This window comes from Styela clava, chromosome 9 (genome assembly GCF_964204865.1).
Source record: "Styela clava chromosome 9, kaStyClav1.hap1.2, whole genome shotgun sequence".
Lineage (NCBI taxonomy): Eukaryota > Metazoa > Chordata > Ascidiacea > Stolidobranchia > Styelidae > Styela > Styela clava.
In genome coordinates, this window is record NC_135258.1 from 1,936,982 (window position 1) to 1,959,745 (window position 22,764).

Sequence of the window (22,764 nt, forward strand, 5' to 3'; positions counted from 1 at the left end):
ATCAGTCCAAGTAGAATTTTTTTTTTAAATTTTCATTGGCTGACCAAGCATCAGTACTTATGAGTGTGGCACACCAGACAAGGGTATATATGAATTTTTATGCTGTTTTGCATTGCAATTTCCAACAAAAATCTGATTTTTGTGATATCACCCCATTTTCACAAAACCAGAATTTGAAAAAAAATAACGTGATGTTATCAAGGTACATATTGAAAGGTAACAGGAAATCTAGGTAAAATGCTAAAAACAAAAAAAATGTTATCAGTTATAAGCCCAAGTAGATTTTTGATTTTCAAATTTTCATTCACCGCAGACCAGTACTTATGGACATGAGGCATTGTTTGAATCAAGTCACAAATCTTTATGTGACAAGTGATAATGCAAAACCTGGTAATGCTGAATATATTATATTTATCATTATCAGTCTAAAGATATTTTTAGTTTTATTTGATAGTCATAGTAGATTTTATAACCAACGACTAAATAGACTAATATGGGTAACATTGAGTTTAACCAGCAGTATTCAAAAATCAAATTAAAATTTAGATGTGTAATGTGTATTAACAACTTTGCCACATTGCTGCAGCAAGCAAGTGAATTTACAATTTTTCCAATACAACATCAATCAGCATGTAAACTCAGATTAGATCAATTTCTTAATTTCAAAGACTTGCACAAAAATCTCTTTAAAGTCTCAATTCAAATCTCTCTTGTGGTAACTTGAAATTAGTCATTTTGTTTGGTCGCGTCACTTCAAGTCTTTGTAAGATTGTGACTCATTAAATAAATGACTTGAATCTCTTAAATACTTTTTTTGACTCCTACAATAATAGGTATATAAATATATACATACCAATCCTCTATTAAACCAATTTTCAGTTCAAATTTATACTGTTTAGACATTCATGGTCATCACATGAAGCCTCCTCTATGGTGGCCCATCGTTGTCACGCGTAAAATTGGAAAAAAAAGAAAAAACTGAAAATAAAAAAATAGGGGTGAAAAACATGAATAAAAAGGTTGACAACGATGGTCCGCCTCGTGGCCCATCGTTGTCACGCGTTTTTAATTTGAGAAAATTTGCTGCTGCTTGGGACCAACGTTGTCAGGAATAATCCTACGCGCACAAATGTGTTCCCTGGGTTTCTAATTCTCTACTGATTTTCTTGAGCAATATCCAATAAATTAAATATGAAAATGTTTTATAAATTTTCCATGCTACAAGTTCAACCAGAAGTAATGTATTTATAATAATGTTAAAAGAGTATAGAATTGAATACGAAAATTCGGAAAATTTGTTTTTACGTGTAGAAGGTAATTGAATTAGAGCATGCTGCTAAACTGCTCAGTTGTCCGGACACTCGTGCGATGCCGGTACCGTCTGACCAAAGGGGTTATAGTCGCTTTGCGTCTGACCGTAATGGAACCCATGCAATCACTCATGAAACGAATGGGAGATACGGATAGTCTTGTAGAATATAGTGAATCGAGGGATGGATCATTGGTCTGGATCGGCATGTTATGGCTGTACGGTATGGGGCAGGCGCAGAGATTGTTTCAGTAGTCTATATTCTACTAGACTATCCGTACCTCCTATTCGTTTCACCGATACGGTCAAGCACAAAGCGACTATAACACCTTTGGTCAGACGGTACCGGCATCGCACGTGTGTCCGGACAACCTAGCAGTTAAGCAGCATTCTCCAATTCAATTACCTTCTACACGTAAAAACAAATTTTCCGAATTTTCGTATCCAATTCTATTTTTTCTTATCATTATTATAATTATATTACTTGTAATTGAACTTGTAGCATGGAGAATTTATAAAACATTTTCATATTGAATATTGCTCAAGGAAATTCGAAGTGAGTTAGAACCCCTGGGAACACCGTTTGTGCGCGTAGGATTTTTCCTGACAACGTTGGTCCCAAGCAGCAGCAAATTTTCTCAAAATAAAAACGCGTGACAACGATGGGCCACGAGGCGAACCATCGTTGTCAACCTTTTTATTTTATTTTTATTCAAATTTTTTTTTTTTTACTTTTTTTTTTTTTGCTTTTTTTTATTTCGATTTTATTTTATTTTCGTTTTTATTTTTTCATTTTTTTCCATTTTTATTTTTTTTTCATTTTTTTTTATGTTTTTCACCATTATTTTTTTTTATTTTACTTTTATTTTCAGTTTTTTATTTTATTTTCAAATTTTTTTTTCAATTTTACACGTGACAACGATGGGCCACCATACTCCTCTGACCAAAAAGCATTACGTTTTTACATTACAAAAAGCATTAGAATTTCATGCTTGATGGGGAAATCTGAGAGTTGACTAGGACCACACTAAATTGCTTGATGGGTTGAATTGTGGCCCGCGGGTTGCCTGTTGCACACCCCTACTGTAAATTATATTTCGCACCACTGGTTGGCACCATTAGTATTCATTGAATAGGGAAATACATTCTATAAATTTTTAATATTAAGTTTTGCCTCAGATTATCAAAGACCTGTCATTAGAAGTAGCTAATTACTTATAGATAAAAAGTTACTTTTCACTATATAGTAGAATAGAAGGTTTAAATCAGTGATGGGGGGGGCACCTTTATACTCAACAAGTCAATTTCTGTATTCTGGGTTAGTATTGTTTAATTTTGGGATTTTCACAAGCAGCATTTGAATCAGGACTGAGATGATTTTTTTCACTTCACTGTTAGATTTTTTTGCAATAATATGTGACTGAGCAGATTACCCAAGAATAGTCTTACTAAATATATGAAACAAACCACGGGGACAGTACGATTTGGGCAAGCCTTAGGTCATTCCGAATCCTAATAATATTCAACTCAGTTAAATGAAATGGTATCTTTTTTCAGTTGTACCCCATGTATTCAGTGTTGTTATTTTTAGGGTTGGAACGAGTCCGGCATTACAAAGATTCGACGAATCCGAGTAATAAGTCAAAGACTCGAATCGAATTCTCCGAGTCTGTGATGTCGCAATGTAAAAGCAGAAAAACATGTTTTTGACCATGCTACAGCATCGTGCGCTCACAAACACACGTCGTAGCTCATTTTTTTGCCTAGTGGTTCTGCAGATAGCTGTTGAATCATTTTTAAAATAGATTTTTCCTCTTTTTTGGCGGCCATAATACAAACGTGAACGTGGGTTAATGTGCGCCTTGGCTGTGAACTGGATTTCCAGCCCACCTTGCGTCAATTCTGGGTGCCTATTCAGGAATTCCTTACATGTCAATATGAAAAATGAAAAGCTTTTGATTACAATGCTTTCCCATAGTTCCAGATATTTCTAGCCGTAAATTTACTATGTCACGTGCGCAAATGGTAGAGAAATGCCACTCGTTGTCAATGCAATGTTGTACATCTGCTTGTAATTTAGTAGTTCATGTAAACGTTGTAAAATTCTCCATGCTTTCCATATCTCCCTTTTTAGAGAGATTGCACATAATAAAATAATAAAAAAATAAATTATTGTGCTAACACATATTTTATTGTGTACCACATGTATACCAAAAAGGTTTGATAGTTTGAAGGCGACTGGCGCAACATCACTGTTATAAGCGATCAATAGTTTTTAACTTGCGTTATATTATCTGGATATCTGTCGTCGTCTTTATTAGGAGTGTATATAATACACACGAGGGATATTGTTACAGATCTAACCTTGAATTAAGATAACCTTAAAGATATGTAGTGAGATTTATAGAGGCAAAAGTTCAAATATAGGGGAAAAATTAATAAAAACAGAATTGATTATAGACTCGGTAAAAATGACGTGGACTCGAAATCGAATCCAAGTCCAAATAATGCCTGGATTCGACTTGAATCCGAGTCCGAATCCCGTAATCCAGTAATTTTACTTGGGTTGGGATTTTTAAATGAACTTGATGCATGAGAACAAAGCACGAACTTCAACTATTTTTTTATGGTCATTTTGAAATTATAGAAATCTTTTTAAAATTCAAGGACATAGCAATTAAGCTTCAATAATATTATCCTAATGAAGCAGATATGAATAAAAGTCGGGGCTGATAAAATTCTTTTATGTCGGCTGCAGTTTCCCGCTGAATATAAAAAACATTAAAAAATGGAATTTATACATGGTGAAATCCATATATCATTCCATTTCTCATGGGATAATTTCTCATTCATGGTGAAGCTATAATGGCCCAGGAGGATAAACAATTAAAACGTCAACATTAGTACTCACACAAAGTAAACATATTGTACTTTAGCGATAAATAAATGCGGATACTTAACTAAAAGTTAACTGGAAGACGTGTTGTTTCATTAAGTTATTCTGTACTAAAGTCAAATAACAAAAAAGCATCATCTAATAATGAAATTACGATATATAAAAAGAAAATGAAAACTATGACAGAATCATTCCTTTAACAATTATGATTTGAGCATTTATTAAAGTGGAATCTAATATCGCTTTACAAAAAACAACAGTGGCTTACAGTCTAGTGGCCCCTGAACTGGTGCTAACGTAGTATAAGTACCAGGGCAGTTTCCCTTAGGATACTTTGTATTATTATTGGTGGGGCGGTGTGGCTCAACGGGTTAAGCGTTAGGAATACGCTCGCCACCACACCTCTAATTACTCTGCGTGGGTTCGCAGGTTCGATTCCCATGCAGGGATGGTTATGTGCGAGAGGATTGCTGGACTCCTCGCCGTCGTTGGGTGGTTCGTTACGACTTCCTCCACCACCAAGTCCATGCTTCCGAAAACAAACAATACAGTATAACTAACTAATCCCATACCCGACTTGGAATGGTAACCGGACGAGAGGCCGTGGTTCGCCATGTGGATAAGCCGTCTTATCGGCTTTCCTCTCCCCGGGATAAATATGTAAATCCTACTGCCTTGACATTGGTACGTACAGTTCTGAAGCGCCCCCAAACTTTTTTTTTTGCAACTTGAATTTTAGTGAAATCAAAAACTCCAGATGCTCGCCCCGCAAGAAAGTGAACAATAAATCCACAACAAGAAAATTACAGTGATTTCAAAAATTTCTATATTCCATTCAATTATAATTATTTCAATGACAACAATTTGACTAAGAGTTTGGTGAACGTTGGTGAGCATGGCCCAAATTTGAAAAATAAATTTAACGCGTCTGGCAATGCACCAGAAAAACGGGGAGGATTTGATAACATGTAACATCGTATGAATACCTTTGTGTAAAATCCATGAGATTCAGAATGATAACTGGATTCCGATAATTTGGCAAAACGTGAATAAACTTGATAAAACATGGCAGAATGTGAGAAAACGGACCATAATACGTGGAATAGTAGAATTGCTTCTACTTATGGATGAATTTGAATAATTTAATATCTAATTCCGTACATTACAACAGAATTTTTTTTATCTTAGTCCAATGTTAAAATATTAAAAATTGCTAGATTAATATTTCAACAATGAAACAAAGCAAGAAAGTAAAATGAGAAAAATCTGTAAGTGGCCGCATCTTATTGAGTGCCTTTTATATTGCTTGAAATTGTTGTCGTTTTTTATTTGACTGCGTTAAACTCTATACCAGTGGTTCTCAACCTTTTATGGCTCGTGGCCCCCTTCCGGAGGCTTTTTGCACTCATGGCCTCCTGTTCATCATCCCAAAAAAATAGACGTGTTGGATTGTACTATGTATTTGCGACCTTTTATAGAATGCAAAAACACAACACAGGCAAGAAAGTCAAAGCTTTTTATTAAACAATCAATGGGAATCTTGCGCTTGGGACTGTCTGACGAGGTTTCTTATATTAGGCACCGTCTTTGATATAGCCAGACGAATGTCACTGTCAACATCAAGACGATTTCTAGATTTTGTTTTGATGGTAACAAGATCAGAAAAACCAGATTCGCACAAATAGGTTGTGGCCAATTGAACTAGTAATAAAGAAGCTTTCTTACTAAGTAGTGGGTAAGAATCCCAAAGAGATAACCAGAAACTCGAAATGTCTTCCTTATTTTTAAAAGTCAATTTCATCGCATTCGAAGCTTTCAGTTCTGCCAGTTCCTCTGCTTCTTCATCTATCGGACATATTTCAGTGACGAATGGGTCTTTGTATCACGGAATATGTAACGGTTTGTCTGGAAAATACAATTCAAACTCAGCAGAAACTATCTCGAGATGTTCAATGATAATAGTTTTGATGTCTTCATGCAACTGTACTGTTTTAAAATACTCGTCTAACAGAGGAAACGATGCAGTTGATCCCAGCTTGATTCTTTTTTGCCAAACCCCCATTCGAGCACATATTCCGTCGAGCTTGTCCTGGACGTCACTGACTGAGACATCGCGACCTTGCAAGGACAGGTTCATTTCATTAAAGCACCCAAATACATCTGCAAGATACGCAAGCATCATGACAAACTATTCATCGTGGAAGGAAGTGTGGAAATTGTTTCCATTTTCCTGTAGAAAAGTTTCTACCTCAAATCGGAGTTCATACAGCCGAGATAGCCATTTCCCCCTTGAAAGCCATCTGACATTGGTATAAAATAGAAGACCAACAAGATCATCTCCCATTTCTTTACTTAAAAGTTGAAAGAGTCTGTGGTTTTTGGCTCTCGCACATATGAAGTTTATCACTTTAACGGCGATGTCCATGACTTCTAGCAAACGGGAAGGTAGAGTTTTTGTTGCAAGAGCGTACCGATGTAACGAGCAGTGAGAAGACGTTACGTGAGGCCATTCTTTCTTTACAATCGCAACAAATCCTGCCCTGACGCCAACAATCGCTGGGGCACCGTCTGTGCAAACATGTTTAAAATTGCACCAGTTGACTTCGTTAGCAATAAAAAATGCGTTTACTATAGTTTTCACATCTAATGCAGTAGTGGTGCTAGGCATGCTTTTACAGAAGAGAAACTCTTCCTTTTTTTTTTCGTAACGAGCAAAAGCGATCAAGTGACTTTCCAGCGTGGTATCAGTGGATTCATCGAGTTGAAGGCTGGCTTGAAGGTTACTTTGCTTGATTTCGGAGCAAACTTGTTGGCATACATCGGCTGCCATGTCATCAATACGTCAACGGATTGTACTATTGGAAAGAGGAACTTGCTGCATCTTTCTTTTTTCTTTGGGACCTATCAGCAGTTCCACCATTTTCTCCGCACATGGCTTGATAAGATCCTCGGCAATAGTGTGCGACTTTTTGCACTTTGTGATACGATATGCCACTTCATAGCTGCATTCAAGAGCAGGCTTTTCCTCCAGCAGAAACCCGAAATTAGTCAATGTTGCTTCCTTGTCGAATCTGACTCGCTTGGCAGCCAATGCACCAATATCAACGTCTTTTACATGGGGATGATTTTTGTCACGGTGGTTTTGGAGTTTGGATGGACGTAATGATTCATTGCTCATTATATACGAGCAATACATGCATTGAGCACATTCTCTGTCATCTCGATTTACTTTGGTAAAGCCAAAGCCAACGTAGCTGTCGTTCCATTTCGTATTTTGGGCATTAGGAATATACATATAGGCTTCTGCGTTTATAATACGATACCGACGGTTAACTCGCAGCCTATTGAAACTGCCCGTCTGCAGGTTATACGGCCTGCCAGCGAACTATTCCGATTAGTAAATTCCATTATGATCAAACAATCCGCGCACGAGAAAGTGAATACACCTTGTGACCGGAAATAATTTATTCTGGTAATGAAACTGAGGTGAGCGGGGAATATTTATTTAAATGGAATGTATGCAAACGAAGTCGCTTTATAATCAATTATTAGCCTTGTGTCGTGGCCCCCCTCGGACTGCTTCGTGGCCCCCGGTTGAGAACCAATGCTCTATACCATAATGCGATTATAAACTTTTAAATGTCCAAAATAAAATAATACTGCAGTATCTAGTTATCTGGAGCAATAGTGATAGCTTTATCAAAAAAAGGTTGCAAACTCGGCTACTAGTATAGAAAATATGTTTCTGAATATTTTGATTATTATGATAACAAATGTACTTTATAATTCCCACAACATACAAGCTCAGGCTCAATAAAATGAATATAATTGAATGTTCACACAACTGGAGCTTACAGCCTATTTTAGCTTTCATACAAAACAACGGAATTGACATATATTGGTCCATTGAGCTAAACCAGTGGTTCTCAACCTTTTCTTGGCCGCAAACCACTTTACTGTTTTTTACTCTGGCGCGTACCAACGACAAATCCCCATTTTGACACAAGGAAATTGGCACAAGAAACGTCCTATGGGAGTATTTTATAATGGGGCAGTACATCTTTCATGGTATAACACGCAGAACGGGCGAATACATGCCCTTCCTGTTTTGTTTAAAGTTGCCAAATAACGGCCGAGGGCAATCTCTGAAGACAAAAATGATATCGCTTTCATATCTTCGTAAAAAATGCTTTTGACCAACATTGACCGACAAATTTGAGCGAATTTTGTCGAATTGAGATACTTGTACATTAATATTTAAGTAAAAACGAGTTAAATTATTTTCGAGTTGAAATTGTTTCATTGAGACATTTGCAATCAAAACATTTCACCGTTTATGCAAACCCTTTCTCCAAACGGCGTCCATGGCATGAACCATGGCTGACACACCCTCTATACGCCACTGTTTCCCGACCCTCGACTCCAGATAAATTCTCCCAAAACTTTTTAAAAGCAAAACTTTTTCTGCTTATTTTGAGAGTGTTTTGATGTGTTGGTGCCTGGTAAACTGGTTTACATGCTTAAATTCATTATTTGTATTAAACTTAATCAGCCAGTATCGCTTGCAGGTACCGATAACTAAATTGAGCCAAAGAGATTATTATATTCTTGTTAAGTTAGCAAGTCTATCACAGAATTTGGGAGACTAATTTTTAATTAAGCTAAGCTTCTGCAACTAACTTAAAGTTTCCCGGAGGACAGAACAACAATTAAGGTATTTAATTCACAATTATTTTCTTGAAACAACTAAAAACTGACAAATATCACAAGTACAAAAAACGAGGCAACTTGTACAACCATGCTGAGCGACAGAAGCGTATGCAGAAATTGCAACTGTTGCCACAAATGCAGTATGTTGACTTATTGCTGATTAATTATCGTTAAAATATAAATAAGGGAAGTAATGTTCTGGGAACATCCATGAACGGTGCTCAGCAAATACGTACAGTATGGGAGATAAAAGCGTTACCGGCATATTTTAGCAAACTCAAATATTAATTGTTAATATTAATATTAAAAACTGACAAATATCACAAATACAAAAAACGAGGCAACTTGTACAACCATGCTGAGCGACAGAAGCGTATGCAGAAATTGCAATTGTTGCCACAAATGCAGTATGTAGACTTATTGCTGATTAATTATCGTTAAAATATAAACAAGGGAAGTAATGTTCTGGGAACATCCATGAACGGTGCTCAGCAAATACGTACAGTATGGGAGATAAAAGCATTACCGGCATATTTTAGCGAACTCAAATATTAATTGTTGCAATAATTCAAAGTTGCTCGCATACCACTAGTTGTACGTGTACCACAGGTTGAGAACCGCTGAGCTAAACCAACGGCTTATAAAAATCAAACTAGAATTTAGTCATTTATCAACAACTTCGTTTCGGCATAAACACGATCTATCTCGAGCAAGTGTGTGTCTGGAGCAGCGTTCCCCAAACTGTGTGCCGCATGTGCCACGAAGCTTTTTGGAATATTAGAAAATAAGCTATTGGTATTGCACATGGGCATGCCCACAACAGGCAAGCTTATTATACTTGAGTTGTATGTATGTATATTCCAGTGAGCATTGTAATTAAGGTGATTGTCACGATATAATTGCATTGTTTTGTCACAATGTAGTGACTTGCACAATTAGTTGGGTACTTGGGTTAACAGAAAAGCAAGTTTGAACGAGTTTTGACTATCTTCCTATAACTCCTATTCAATAATCTGTGCTGAATCCATCAAAAATAATCTTGCCATTTTATTCTCCATGGTTCTATGCACATGGATTTTCTGCTATGATTTTGATTAAAAGCTAAAAAGACAGCGGTTGAACCACGTTTCTCATAACAGCCACATATATCGCATTAACATTTGCGGAATGATTTGTTTGAGGCTTACTTTATTTTTTATAAGTTTTCAGCAGAATTTTTTTTATTTGCTTAGTGCGCCGCGAGCAAAAAAGTTTGTGAATCACTGGGAGGGAGGGCGAACATCTCGGACATCATATTATAGGGTTGAGTTTGTTGCTTAGTTTGATAATTTGAATAAAAAAAAAAAAATTTCACTCTTACTTGACCTTTAATAAATTTATTCTCATGTATAACAACATCTATGGCTTGTATATTCCCCAATTCATTCCTGAAGTTGGGTGGGTATAAGGGGCATCATTATCAGAAACCCTTCCGGGCCAGCAGAAAAGACTAGCTCAAAAATCTCGAGTCAAATCTCTCTGGTGGTAACTTGAGTCAAGATATTTTGTTTGTGTGAGTCAAGTTCCTTAGAGTCTTTCAAAATGTGACTCGAGTAAATAAATGACTAAATTCTCTCAAATGCTTATTTTGACTCCTACAATATATATATATATATATATATATTCACTGGTTGTGTAGAGCCTTGTTCTGAGCTAAAATTAAATGATTTTTCCTCCTACAAGGGGCATGAGTTAGAGATAGGGATTGATATATTGTTTCATATTCCCTTTGAACACGCACCAACCACCAATCCTCTTATGAACTAATTATCAGCTCAAATTTATACTGTTTAGTCATTCATGCTCATCACATGAAGTCTCCTCTTACCTTCGCATTGGGAGTGTTTTCTTTGAATGCTTTCATTCCTTCTGCTGTCAGATTGCAATTCCTAGCCTTGAATACCTTTATCTGACATTGTGTAACAACTAATCCAAGTTCACCAAAACCCTCGTTTCCAAGGCCGTAGTTGTCACTGACATTTAGTTCATTCAGCTAAAATAAATAAAAGTTGTAAAATTATTTAACATGATGGAAATACAAACGAGACTATAGAATCCACCGCACTGAAGGTTCACATTGCAACAGCACGAAATAAATTAAAGTTGTGATATGGCAGGCTATTAAACCACCTAATCTAGGTTTCTTTAAAACAAGGGTGTGCAACATTTTTTGCCGATGGGCCATATAACAAACTGCAGATATCTAACTGGGCCACCTTGAGTGAATATTACATCATGATATGTTGTTAACAAGCATACAGCAATAAAATACATTAGTGACTACCAGAGCGCTATGAGGACGGTAGTAGAGTAATGAATGCACAGGAAAAGATTAAACGCAGCGACAACACCAGAAAACATTGTGTATTTTTACCCATGTGAGAGCCTTTTTAAATATAAACTGTCAGATTACAATTTTATGCTTGATGGGGAAAATCTGTGTGTTGACTAGGGCCACGCTAAATGGCTTGCTGGGTTGAATTGTGGCCAGCGAGTCGCCTGTTGTACACCACTGCTGTAGAATGTATTTTCTGTCACTAGTTGGCGCCATTAGTAATTCATCAAAAAGGAAATAGATTCTATCAACTTTCAATCTTAATTTTGCTTCAAATTATCAATGACTTGTCATTAGTGGTAGCTAACTACTTACAGATAAAAATTTGTTTTCACTGTAGAATCGAAAGTTATCAGGGATGGGGAACCTTTATACTTATCGGAGAAAGTACATTTTCTTTTGGACAATAACCTTTCGATGTCATTCTCTAAGTATTAGCATGTCATTTTACTACTAATATATCCAGTACCTAGGCCACTTTGCTCTGGCACGAAACTCGCGCCACTAAACAGATCTATTGAATTCTCCAATAATTACTCCACGGTAGAGCTCAACCGATATATCGGCCAACCAATATATATGGGGCCTATATTATGTGTTTGCCAATATATCCTATCGGCTGTAAACCGCCGATATATATCGGCCATACTCGGCAAGCGTCGAGCTGCGTGCGACAACGGCACTCGCCCCTGCGTGTATTTCTCTCGCTTTCATTTTGCGTTATAACGATGTCTCTCCTAAATGCCGGTGTCTTATGATTAGCCATTTCATGCATGGTCATAACTGAAAAGTTATTATCTGGAGTAACAATGACGTTTTTGAGATAGTACACAATGAGATAAAAACAAATTTAGTAATAGCATTAAACGGTGGTTCTATAAATAGAATCGATTGGAAGCTGGTGAGTTAGTAATCATAGAAACATGGTACAGGTAGCTCAAAGCAATAATGTCAGTTCCGAATTTTTGACCTCCCCAAATTCAATTTTGAATTTCTGGGGTAACAGTTTTGTCTATATTGATGGTTGTTTATCATTTTGCTGAAAATTACAAAATAAAAACTTAATCTATTATTATTGAATAAATAAGGTATTGAGAGTCTCTGGAAACAAAGTTATTAAAAATTTTACATGTAACTGCACATATGCTATCACAATATCGAAAGATCATTATCCCGATTCACTTTAAAATATATCAATTTATAATTTTTTAATAGGCCTATAGTTATATTTAAAAAGATCTGATTAACAATGCTTTTTTCTGGAAATAGCTAGACTGATATTGAAGTAGCAGGAAAAGTTGCAGAACAACATTTGTTCGAGTTAGTTAAATGAAAGTCGTACTGCTATGATAACAAATATCAAAATGAAACTACAGACTCACAAGGTGCATCATGAAAGCGTGGCTCAAAAAATGCTTTTAATTAATATCAGCATTGCGATATCGGTTATCGGCCACCAGTTGGCCGATATATCGATATCGGTATCGCCGTCAAAAAGTGATATCGGTCGAGCTCTACTCCACGGCTCTTGCTAACAAACAGAAACGACAAATATTAGTCATATTCGGGTTTTGTTTAAATTCTCAGTTTTGCATCAATTGCACCAACATCGTTTCGTAAAATTACCTAGGAATGTCAAACAAAGCAACAAATTATTTTGCGATATTTTTTCGAAATTTTGCCAAGGAATTATTATTTGACTAGTAGAATTGGCATTATTGAATCATCATTTAATCTCAAAATAACATTCAGGATTCGATCAAAATATTCTATTTTGCCCGCTCTTGCGATCTGTAATCACGTCAGTAATCTGGCGAAAATCATGGTAGTCCAAACACTTATGCAATAAAAATAAATAATGAAACGTTCAATACATTTAATAAATTGAACTACTTCACGAAAGCGTGGTGAAATTGACGGTTATTTCATATATCTCAAACACAAAAATGGTTACCTTTTTTCGGATAGTTTCTGCTGTGTTGAAAGTAGAATTAGCGCTTTGACATAGTAAATACTATGATCTTTGCCATCAAATTATGCTCGGCCCTTGCATAAATTTCGTAACGTTCAAATATACGTTCAGCAGTAAAAATTGTTTATACCAATTTGAGACCTACTAAGTGTCTTTAGCTATAATAAATAATTGTTGGTATTGAATACAGTTTGTTCGCCCCTTCCATTTCTCTTGCAAGTGCCGGCAATAACACTATTGAATAATTTTGGTAATGGGAGAAACATATTACAGGTGACAGGCATAACAGTCCCACTGACATTCATCGTTATTATTTTATACATAAATATACAGGGTTTGTTGAATAAATAATAAAATTCCTGAGCTTCTTTGTTTATTTATTATTTTATGACAACAAGGCTTTATGAGTAGGAAATGTTGATGTTTTAAGATAGGTGTGCCGCGAATATTTAAAGAGCTCAAAAATGTGCCACCGGGCCACGACATAAAAAAGGTTGGGAACCACTGTTCTAAATCAACATTTTGGAACCACAATCAATCTTTAGTAAGGGCAGTCAATGAACGACGTCAGAGTATGGGTTGCAGTCAAACAGTCAAAAAAATTTATAAAATCTATTAACCAAAAGTCATTTGAAAATGAAAGGAAAACATTGAGTTTTCTATGAAATGGGAATTGGGATAAATGAAAAGGTATAACCATCATTGACTATACATAGTTACTACACATAACTTAACTTGGAATTTTAATACCTGCAAGAACTATAATAATTTTAACAAGTAATGGAAAGACTTCATGACATACAAATGGTTCAAGGACTTTCGCCAAGCACCTATAAATGCTCCTATGCCTGTGACATATCTGTGAGAGGATTCACTAATATCACTTATGTATGCTCAATTCGTAGACAAAGCCTAAGGTTGTCAGCTCCGGGAGCCACAGAATCTCAAAATAAATCCCAGACAGACATATCAAGCATTGTAGCATTTTTCTTCCCATATACAGTTAAAAATCTGTTTGAATTACGGTAGGTAACCTTCTTCACAAACTCACAATTATAATACGAGAATATCGGTCAGAGACCGAAGACTTATCGATCGAATATTAGGGGATCCCCCAAAAAACCGCTTTGACTCCATAATGTCACCTTGTGTCCCATCACTAATTAATTAATAACTCGCTAATTATACGACATAATTCATCCAAAATCAATAGGCTTATGGTCCAACAAGTGATGAATGCACATGCAAAATCTGGAGCAGATTCAATCTCGCTTTCGGGAGATATCGCGTGCATCTAACAGACATACAGACAGACAGACAAATACCTATCAACATATTTACCGATTAAAATCGATAAGTAATAACTACAGATTGATTGATTACCAAATTTTGCCAAATATGAAGTACTGGAGGGTAACTACTTAATTTTCTGACACACGGGCAGTTTTTGTAATACTATTTAAGCTGGTTGCAGAGGGCAATCCGACTGGTATTATATTGTTAGGCCATAACATTAATAACGAGAATATCGGTCAGAGACCGAAGACTTATCGATCGAAAGTTAGGGGATCCCCCAAAACAGCGCTCTTACTCCATAGTGACACCTTGACCTTGACATCCCCAATTAAATAATAACTCGCTAATTATACGACATAATTTGCCCAAAATCAATAGGCTTCGGGTCCGAGATGAGATGAATGCACATGCAAAATCCGAAGCAGATTCAATCTCGAGATATCGCGTGCATCTAACAGACAAACAGACAGACAAATACCTATCAACATACTTACCGATTAAAATCGATAAGAACCGGTAATGAGCTATCTGTAAGTATAGCCAACCTAGCCTGATATATTCTTCATTCGATTTTTAGTTTTCTATGTTGCCTATATTGTTAGCATACATTCTTGTTCGAAAAGATAGAAAGCTATATAACAATTTAGACTAGCCAACTACATTATTTAACTTCGCTGGCTATTACACTAGGTAATTTAATGACATTAGTAATGTAACAACATGTCAAAAGATTTTTCTGGATATTTTTATGACGAAACAACATTAAATGTGATTTTTAATTACACTTCAACCAATGTGGCGGCCGCGGTTTGGACCACCCTGGCATAGCCAGTTACTTCATCGCCTTCCATCCCCAAACTTATTTTAAAGAGATTTTGCGACATTTGCTGTGAGACACAATTTCGTACATTTTTTTAAAACACTTTTTGCATTTTTCGTGAGTGATTCAAAGAGTACCCGACATTTCAAGCTCACTATCAATCCTTACTGTCCTCTAAAGCAGTGGTTCTCAAACTTCTTCTGCTTATGGCATACTGAGTAAATAAAAAAAAATTGTAGTTCACTTAATACAAAACTTAATACAGTACAAAAATAAGCTTACTTTAAATAAATTTATTCTTTTTAATACAAAGGTTTGCTTTTTTAGAGGAACAAATAAATTTGCCAAGCCCACCCACATTTCGTTGTCTATTTTAAGAAGTCACTTTTTTTTTGCTTTTAATTTTGGTTGGAGCGGAAAATAGGTAAAGGTACAAGATTATTTCGATGGTTTTTTCACGGATCATTGAAAAAGATTTATTAGCAGATAGCCGAAACTCCTCTTTAACAACTTTTTTGGGGAATCAATGCTTGAAAAAACCGGTCATTTCATAAATCAATGAGTTGTTTAATATTTACGGTTAATTCAATTCATTGCTACGTAACTGAGAAACAAGGGAAGTAATGTTCTGGAAAAATCCATGAACGGTGCTCAGCAAATACGTACAGTATGGGAGATAAAAGCGTTGCCGGCATATTTTAGCGAACTCAAATATTAATTGTTGCAATAATTCAAAGATGCTCGCATACCACTAGTTGTATGTGTACCACAGGTTGTGAACCACTGAGCTAAACCAAAAGCTTATAAAAACCAACTAGAATTCAGTCATTTATCAACAACACGTTCTATCTCGAGCAAGTGTGTGTCTGGAGCAGCGTTTCCCAAACTGTGTGGCGCATGTGCCACGAAGCTTTTTGGAATATTAGAAAATAAGCTATTGGTATCGCACATAGGCATGCCCGCAACAGGCAAGCTTATAATACTTGAGTTGTATGTATGTATATTCCAGTGAGTATTAGACTGAAAATATTATTGCATTTGCCTCATCATTGTAACTAGGGTGATTCAAGGTTTGATTGCATTGTTTTGTCACAATGTAGTTAGAAACAAGTTGTTCACCTTCCACCACGTGACTTGCACACCTAGTTGGGCTAACTGAAAAGCAAATTTGAACAAGTTTTGACTATCTTCTTATAACTCCTATTCAATAATCGGTGCTAAACCCATTGAAAATATTCTTGCTATTTTAATCTCCATGGCTCTATGCACACGGATTTTTCTGCTATGACTTCAATTAAAACTTCAATTATATACTAACTACTATTCTATTTCAAAAGTATGTATTAATACTTAAGAATGTTGGTAGCCACTTTTAATTCAATAACCTTTTTATATCGTGAACTAATTAAGGTGTGGTCCGTGAAATGATGAACGCACATGCAAAATTGGATTGGGTGGAGATTAAACCCCGCTTTCTTGAGATATCGCTTGCATCTAACAGACAGACAAACAGACAAAGATCGATAAACAAGATTGACAAGTAATGATATTTTTTACATCATGCACTCGGTCTATTACTGAATCTGTGATAATATTATTTTTCGTCCTTGGTATTCATTTTTGATCCCGGTCTGTGTCCAATAACAAAAAATATGCTTTTCGTGAAAATTTTTCCATTGGACATGTCCGGCTTCAACCAACACATGACCTCTCTAAATCCTAAATTCACCTTAGTAACTTCCATAATACCATTAAATTGCCGACTCGTTTCCTTTTTTCCTCGTATTTATTTCTTAAATATTTATATTTAATCTCATTTGTATACACCTATGTTGACTTTAATCGGTCTTGCACACCGACCCGCACAAAGCAATAATCAATTACTGTGGAATATTTTCGTTATTGTATTATGTTTATATTAGTGTTGATTTTGTTTTTGTGGCAATAAATTTCTCTCTCTAAAAGCAAAAAAGACAGCGGTTGAACCACGTTTCTCAAAACAGCCACATATATTGCATTAACATTTGCGGAATGATTTGTTTGAGGCTTACTTTATTTTTTATAAGTGTTCCGCAGATTTTTTTTTATTCGCTTAGTGTGCCGCGACCAAAAAAGTTTGTGAATCACTGATCTAGAGGGAGGGCGAACATCTCGGACAGCATATTATAGGGTTGAGTTTGTTGCTTAGTTTGATAATTTGAATGAAAAAAAAAACATTTCACTCATACTTGACCTTTAATAAATTTATTCTCATGTATAACAACATCTATGGCTTGTATATTCCCCAATTCATTCCTGAAGTTGGGTGGGTATAAGGGGCATCATTATCAGAAACCCTTCCGGGCCAGCAGAAAAGATTAGCTCAAAAATCTCGAGTCAAATCTCTCTGGTGGTAACTTGAGTCAAGATATTTTGTTTGTGTGAGTCAAGTTCCTTAGAGTCTTTCAAAATGTGACTCGAGTAAATAAATGACTAAATTCTCCCAAATGCTTATTTTGACTCCTACAATATAAATATATTCACTGGCTGTGTAGAGCCTTGTTCTGAGCTAAACTTAAATGATTTTTCTTCCTACAAGAGGCATGAGTAAGAGATAGGGATTGATATATTGTTTCATATTCCCTTTAAACATGCACCAAACACCAATCCTCTTATGAACTTAATATCAGCTCAAATGTATGCTGTTTAGTCATTCATGCTCATCACATGAAGTCTCCTCTTACCTTCGCATTGGCAGTGTTTTCTTTAAATGCTTTCATTTCTTCTGCTGTCAGATTGCAATCCCAAGCCCTGAATACCTTTATCTGACATTGTGTACCAACTAATCCAAGTTCACCAAAACCATCGGTTCCAAGGTCGTAGTTGCCACTGACAACTAGTTCATTCAGCTGAAATTAATAAGAACTGTGAAAATATTTAACATCATGGAAATACAAACGAAACTATAGAACCCACTGCACTGAGGATTCACATTGCAACAGCATGAAATAAATTAAAGTTGTGATATGGTGGGCTATTGAACCACCTAATCTAGGTTGCTGTAGAACAAGGGTGTGCAACATTGTTTGCCGATGGGCCATAACAAACTGCAGATATCTAACTGGGCCACCTTGAGGGATTATTACATCATAATATGTTGTTAACAAGCATGCAGCAATAAAATACATTAGTGACTATCAGAGCGCCATGCGGACGGTAATAGAGTGATGAATGCACAGGAAAAGATTAAACGCAGCGACAACACCAGAAAACATTGTGTATTTTTACCCATGTGAGAGCCTTTTTAAATATAAACTGTCAGATTACAATTTTATGCTTGATGGAGAAAATCTGTGTGTTGACTAGGGCCACGCTAAATGGCTTGCTGGGTTGGATTGTGGCCAGCGAGTCGCCTGTTGTACACCACTGCTGTAGAATGTATTTTCTGTCACTAGTTGGCGCCATTAGTTATTCATCAAAAAAAAAATAGATTCTATCAACTTTCAATCTTAAATTTTGCTTCAAATTATCAAAGACTTGCCATTAGTGGTAGCTAACTACTTACAGAAAAAAAAATTGTTTTCACTATAGAATTGAAAGTTATCAGGGAAGGGGAACCTTTATACTTATCGGAGAAAGTACATTTTCTTTTGGACAATAACCTTTCGATGTCATTCTCTAAGTATTAGCATGTCATTTTACTACTAATATATCCAGTACCTAGGCCACTTTGCTTTGACAAGAAACTCGCGCGCCACTAAACAGGATCTCTTGAATTCCCCGATAATTACTCCACGGCTCTTGCTAACAAACAGAAACAACAAATATTAGTCGTATTTGGGTTTTGTTTAAATTCTCAGTTTTGCATAAAGTGCACCAACATCGTTTCGTAAAATTAGAAATGTCAAACAAGGCAACAAATTATTGTGCAATATTTTTCCCAAATTTTACCAGAGAAATATTATTTGACTAGTGGAATTAGCATTATTGAATCATCATTTAAACTCAAAAAAAAACATTCAGGATTTGATCAAAATATTCTATTTTGACCACTCTTGCGATCTGTAGTCACGCAATCTGGCGAAAATCATGGTAGCCCAAACACTTATGCAATGAAAATAAACAATAAAACATTCAATAAATTTAGTAATTTGAACTACCTCACGAAAGCGTGGTGAAATTGACGATTATTTAATATATCTCAAACACAAAAATGGTTACCTTTTTCGAATAGTTTCTGCTGTCTAGAAAGTAGAATTAGCGCTTTGACATAGTAAATACTATGGTCTTTGCCATCAATCATACATAAATATACAGGGTTTGTTGAATAAATAATAAAATTCCTGAGCTTCTTTGTTTATTTATTATTCTATAACAACAAGGCTTTATGAGTAGGAAATGTTGATGTTTTAAGATAGGTGCCGCAAATATTTAAAGAGCTCAAAAATGTGCCACCGGGCCACGACATAAAAAAGGTTGGGAACCACTGTTCTAAATTACCATTTTGGTACCACAATCAATCTTTAGTAAGGGCAGTCAATGAACCATGCCAGAGTATAGGTAGCAGACGAACAGTCAAAAAATTTATAAAATTTATTACCCAAAAGTCATTTGAAAATGAAAGGAAAACATTGAATTTTTTCATGAAATGGGATAAATGAAAAGGTATAACCATCATTGACTATACATAGTTACTACACATAATTTAACTTGGAATTTTAATACCTGCAAGAACTATAATAATTTTCAAGGACTTTTGCCAAGCACCTATGCCTATGACATATCTGTGAGAGGATTCACTAATATCACTTAGGTATGCTCAATTCGTAGACAAAGCCTGAGGTTGTCAGCTTCGGGAGCCACAGAATCTTAAAAAAATCCCAGGCAGACATATCAAGCATTGTGGCATTTTTCTTGCCATATACAGTTAATAATCTGTTTGAATCTGTCTGAACTTTCTTTTCAAACTCACAATTATAAAATTACTTACAAATAACCACAGATTGATTGATTACCAACTTTTTCCAAATGTGAGGTACAGGAGGGTAATTACTAAATTTTTCAACACAGAGGTGGCAGTTTTTGTAACACTATTTAGGCTGGTTGCAGAGGGTAATCCGGCCGAAACTATGATGTTAGGTTCCGCTATAACAGGGGTCGGGAACCTTTTTGGTCAAGAGAGCCATAAAATATAAATATTTTCAATTGCATTTCCGTGCGAGCCATATAACACTTAATCAGGCCTGAAATGTTTACTCAAAAGTCAACACATACAATGTCAATATACATTTAATGTGATTTCTGATGCTGCATGTAGTCGCTGCGGGCCTTGAACGGTTGCTCACATGCAGCCCAAGTTGAAATCTACGATACTCATCACCCTTTTTCGTTTAGGCATGTCCGTAGTGTTTTTAAAACTCTATCGCTTTGTGATGTCACAATATATGTTCCAGAATCCCCTTGTTTGTCACAATGCATGTCTGGTAATTATCTTACATAACATAGACATGTTCTGGACGCGCAAACGTATTGGGAATTTCCTGCCAAATTTGGCTATAAAAGAGTTTGAAATCTCGTAACAATAGTAAGCTTAGTCTTGGGATATTAGATTTTTTTGGGAGCCATATGCCGTCACCAAAAGAGCCATATATGGCTCGCGAGCCATGGGTTCCCGACCCCTGCGCTATAACATCAAAAATTTGCTTTCAGTAAGAATAGCCAACTTAGCCTAATAGATTCGCTTACTTAACTACTTAACTACTTAAGACATGTCGGTCACCCATGGCTTAATCCCATGATTTTTTGTTTTTTTCAATTTCCCCAAAGTGTCTGGAACACAAAAAAAATTTCTCCTGCTTTTCCGAATTCATTTTTGTTATATTCTGAGAAAGTCCGGACGGTTTTATTGCTACATTAATAAAAGTTTTATTATACAACAAACACATCCTTGCAAATCAGAATAAGCCATATTGGAGGTAAAGCTTACTACATTGCCTACATTTTTGCTTCGCAAACTCATTCTGAAGCTTTGAAACTAAAGCTGTTATACTGTTTTAATCTAAATCCATTATAGGCTGCATAGATCACTGTCAACGATATTATCAACTTACACAACACAATGTTAGACACGGCATGACATCGCATCAGGCTAGACTTTAGCAATTCGAGAATTTATGTATTAGATATGCAAACTAGTTATTCCATGACCCAAGTAACAAAAATGAGCAAATTTTGTCGCAACGTGGAGATGGTACCAATTTGATATCAGTGCTCCCAATCGCCAAGATACACAATCAGGGGTCCCCAATTGGCTAATTTGCAGTCAGACCCCCCAGTTGTCGCAAAAAACAACCGCCCATAGGGGGGCATTTTTGCCCTCTCCGCTTTAAACGAACCAATCGGGATGATTGGATAACTTCTATAGCGACGTAAGTTTGTGGAGACCTCCTTTGAAATATCAGTGGCAGCTTAAACCTGGTATTGTTTGGAGTGAGGTAATTGTTTGGAGTGAGTCAGTGAGTGTAAAAAAAAATTTACCTTCCCAAAATTATGGGCAGGTTACGTCCTTGGACTCATCACATATTGCAACCAAAGTGATTTCCCTGATACTATAGCAAAGGGAAAGTTGGTCTGAGCCAGTAAACTTTGATTTTAAATCAGAGCTTTCATCATTGCGTAGAGTAATAATTTATAAAAAATTATTTTTATTGTTAGGGGGATGAGTACAAAATAAGAAATAATTTTTTCATTAAAAAATTTTATTTTGAAAATCATGCACATCATAACCAATGCTTGAAATTATGATAAAATTTACCAATCACAATCCACTAAGTTCAGAATTATATGTTTACCTTTAAAGAAGAACCCTTTAGATTTGACTTCAGGATATGAACCAACTCAGCATTGAGACCACACTGAAAAAGGTCAACCTGATCTAGTTGGCCACAGCGCCGCATGACTGATGACATGGTATGCATTCCGACTGTAGTGAAGGATTCGTTTGAAATTATGATGTCCTTGATGCAGGAATGAATAAGGTCGGTGTCATTAGCTTCGTATAATGTCCCAAACAGCTCCAACTTTTCATACAATTTCATTTTTCGACTTGATTGAAATGCGAGAAATTTTTTTAGAATTTCTCTTTTATCATCTTGTCTGGCACCTGGTAATTATGAAAATATTATGATTATTGTATGTAGTAAACGTAGGTTTTTATTGCGTGGGGTTAATTATGGACATAAGGCATAATTGGACTTCGCAGAGTTATAGAGTGAAATAAAAAGTATCTGCTGATTGGTCATGGTTTGGTCATTCACTAGACTAGAAGGCCACAATTCAGTACATGATAAATCCTCCTTGTTGACTTTTCCTTCCAAGTAGGTAAATTCTAGTTGTCAAATTAATTCAA

At 35.9% G+C, this 22,764-nt stretch overlaps 1 protein-coding gene across 1 annotated transcript in view; it reads right to left on the bottom strand.

Annotated features, from left to right (window-relative positions):
• Positions 1–22,764, bottom strand: part of LOC120339865 (uncharacterized) — a 31,295-nt gene that overhangs the window by 2,101 nt on the left and 6,430 nt on the right. The window contains exons 6-8 of the mRNA XM_078115952.1: positions 22,208–22,518; positions 18,101–18,265; positions 10,783–10,947 (exon numbers count right to left, since the gene is read on the bottom strand). Of these exons, the coding sequence (XP_077972078.1) occupies positions 10,783–10,947; positions 18,101–18,265; positions 22,208–22,518 (641 nt within the window). The remainder of the gene's footprint in view (positions 1–10,782; positions 10,948–18,100; positions 18,266–22,207; positions 22,519–22,764) is intronic.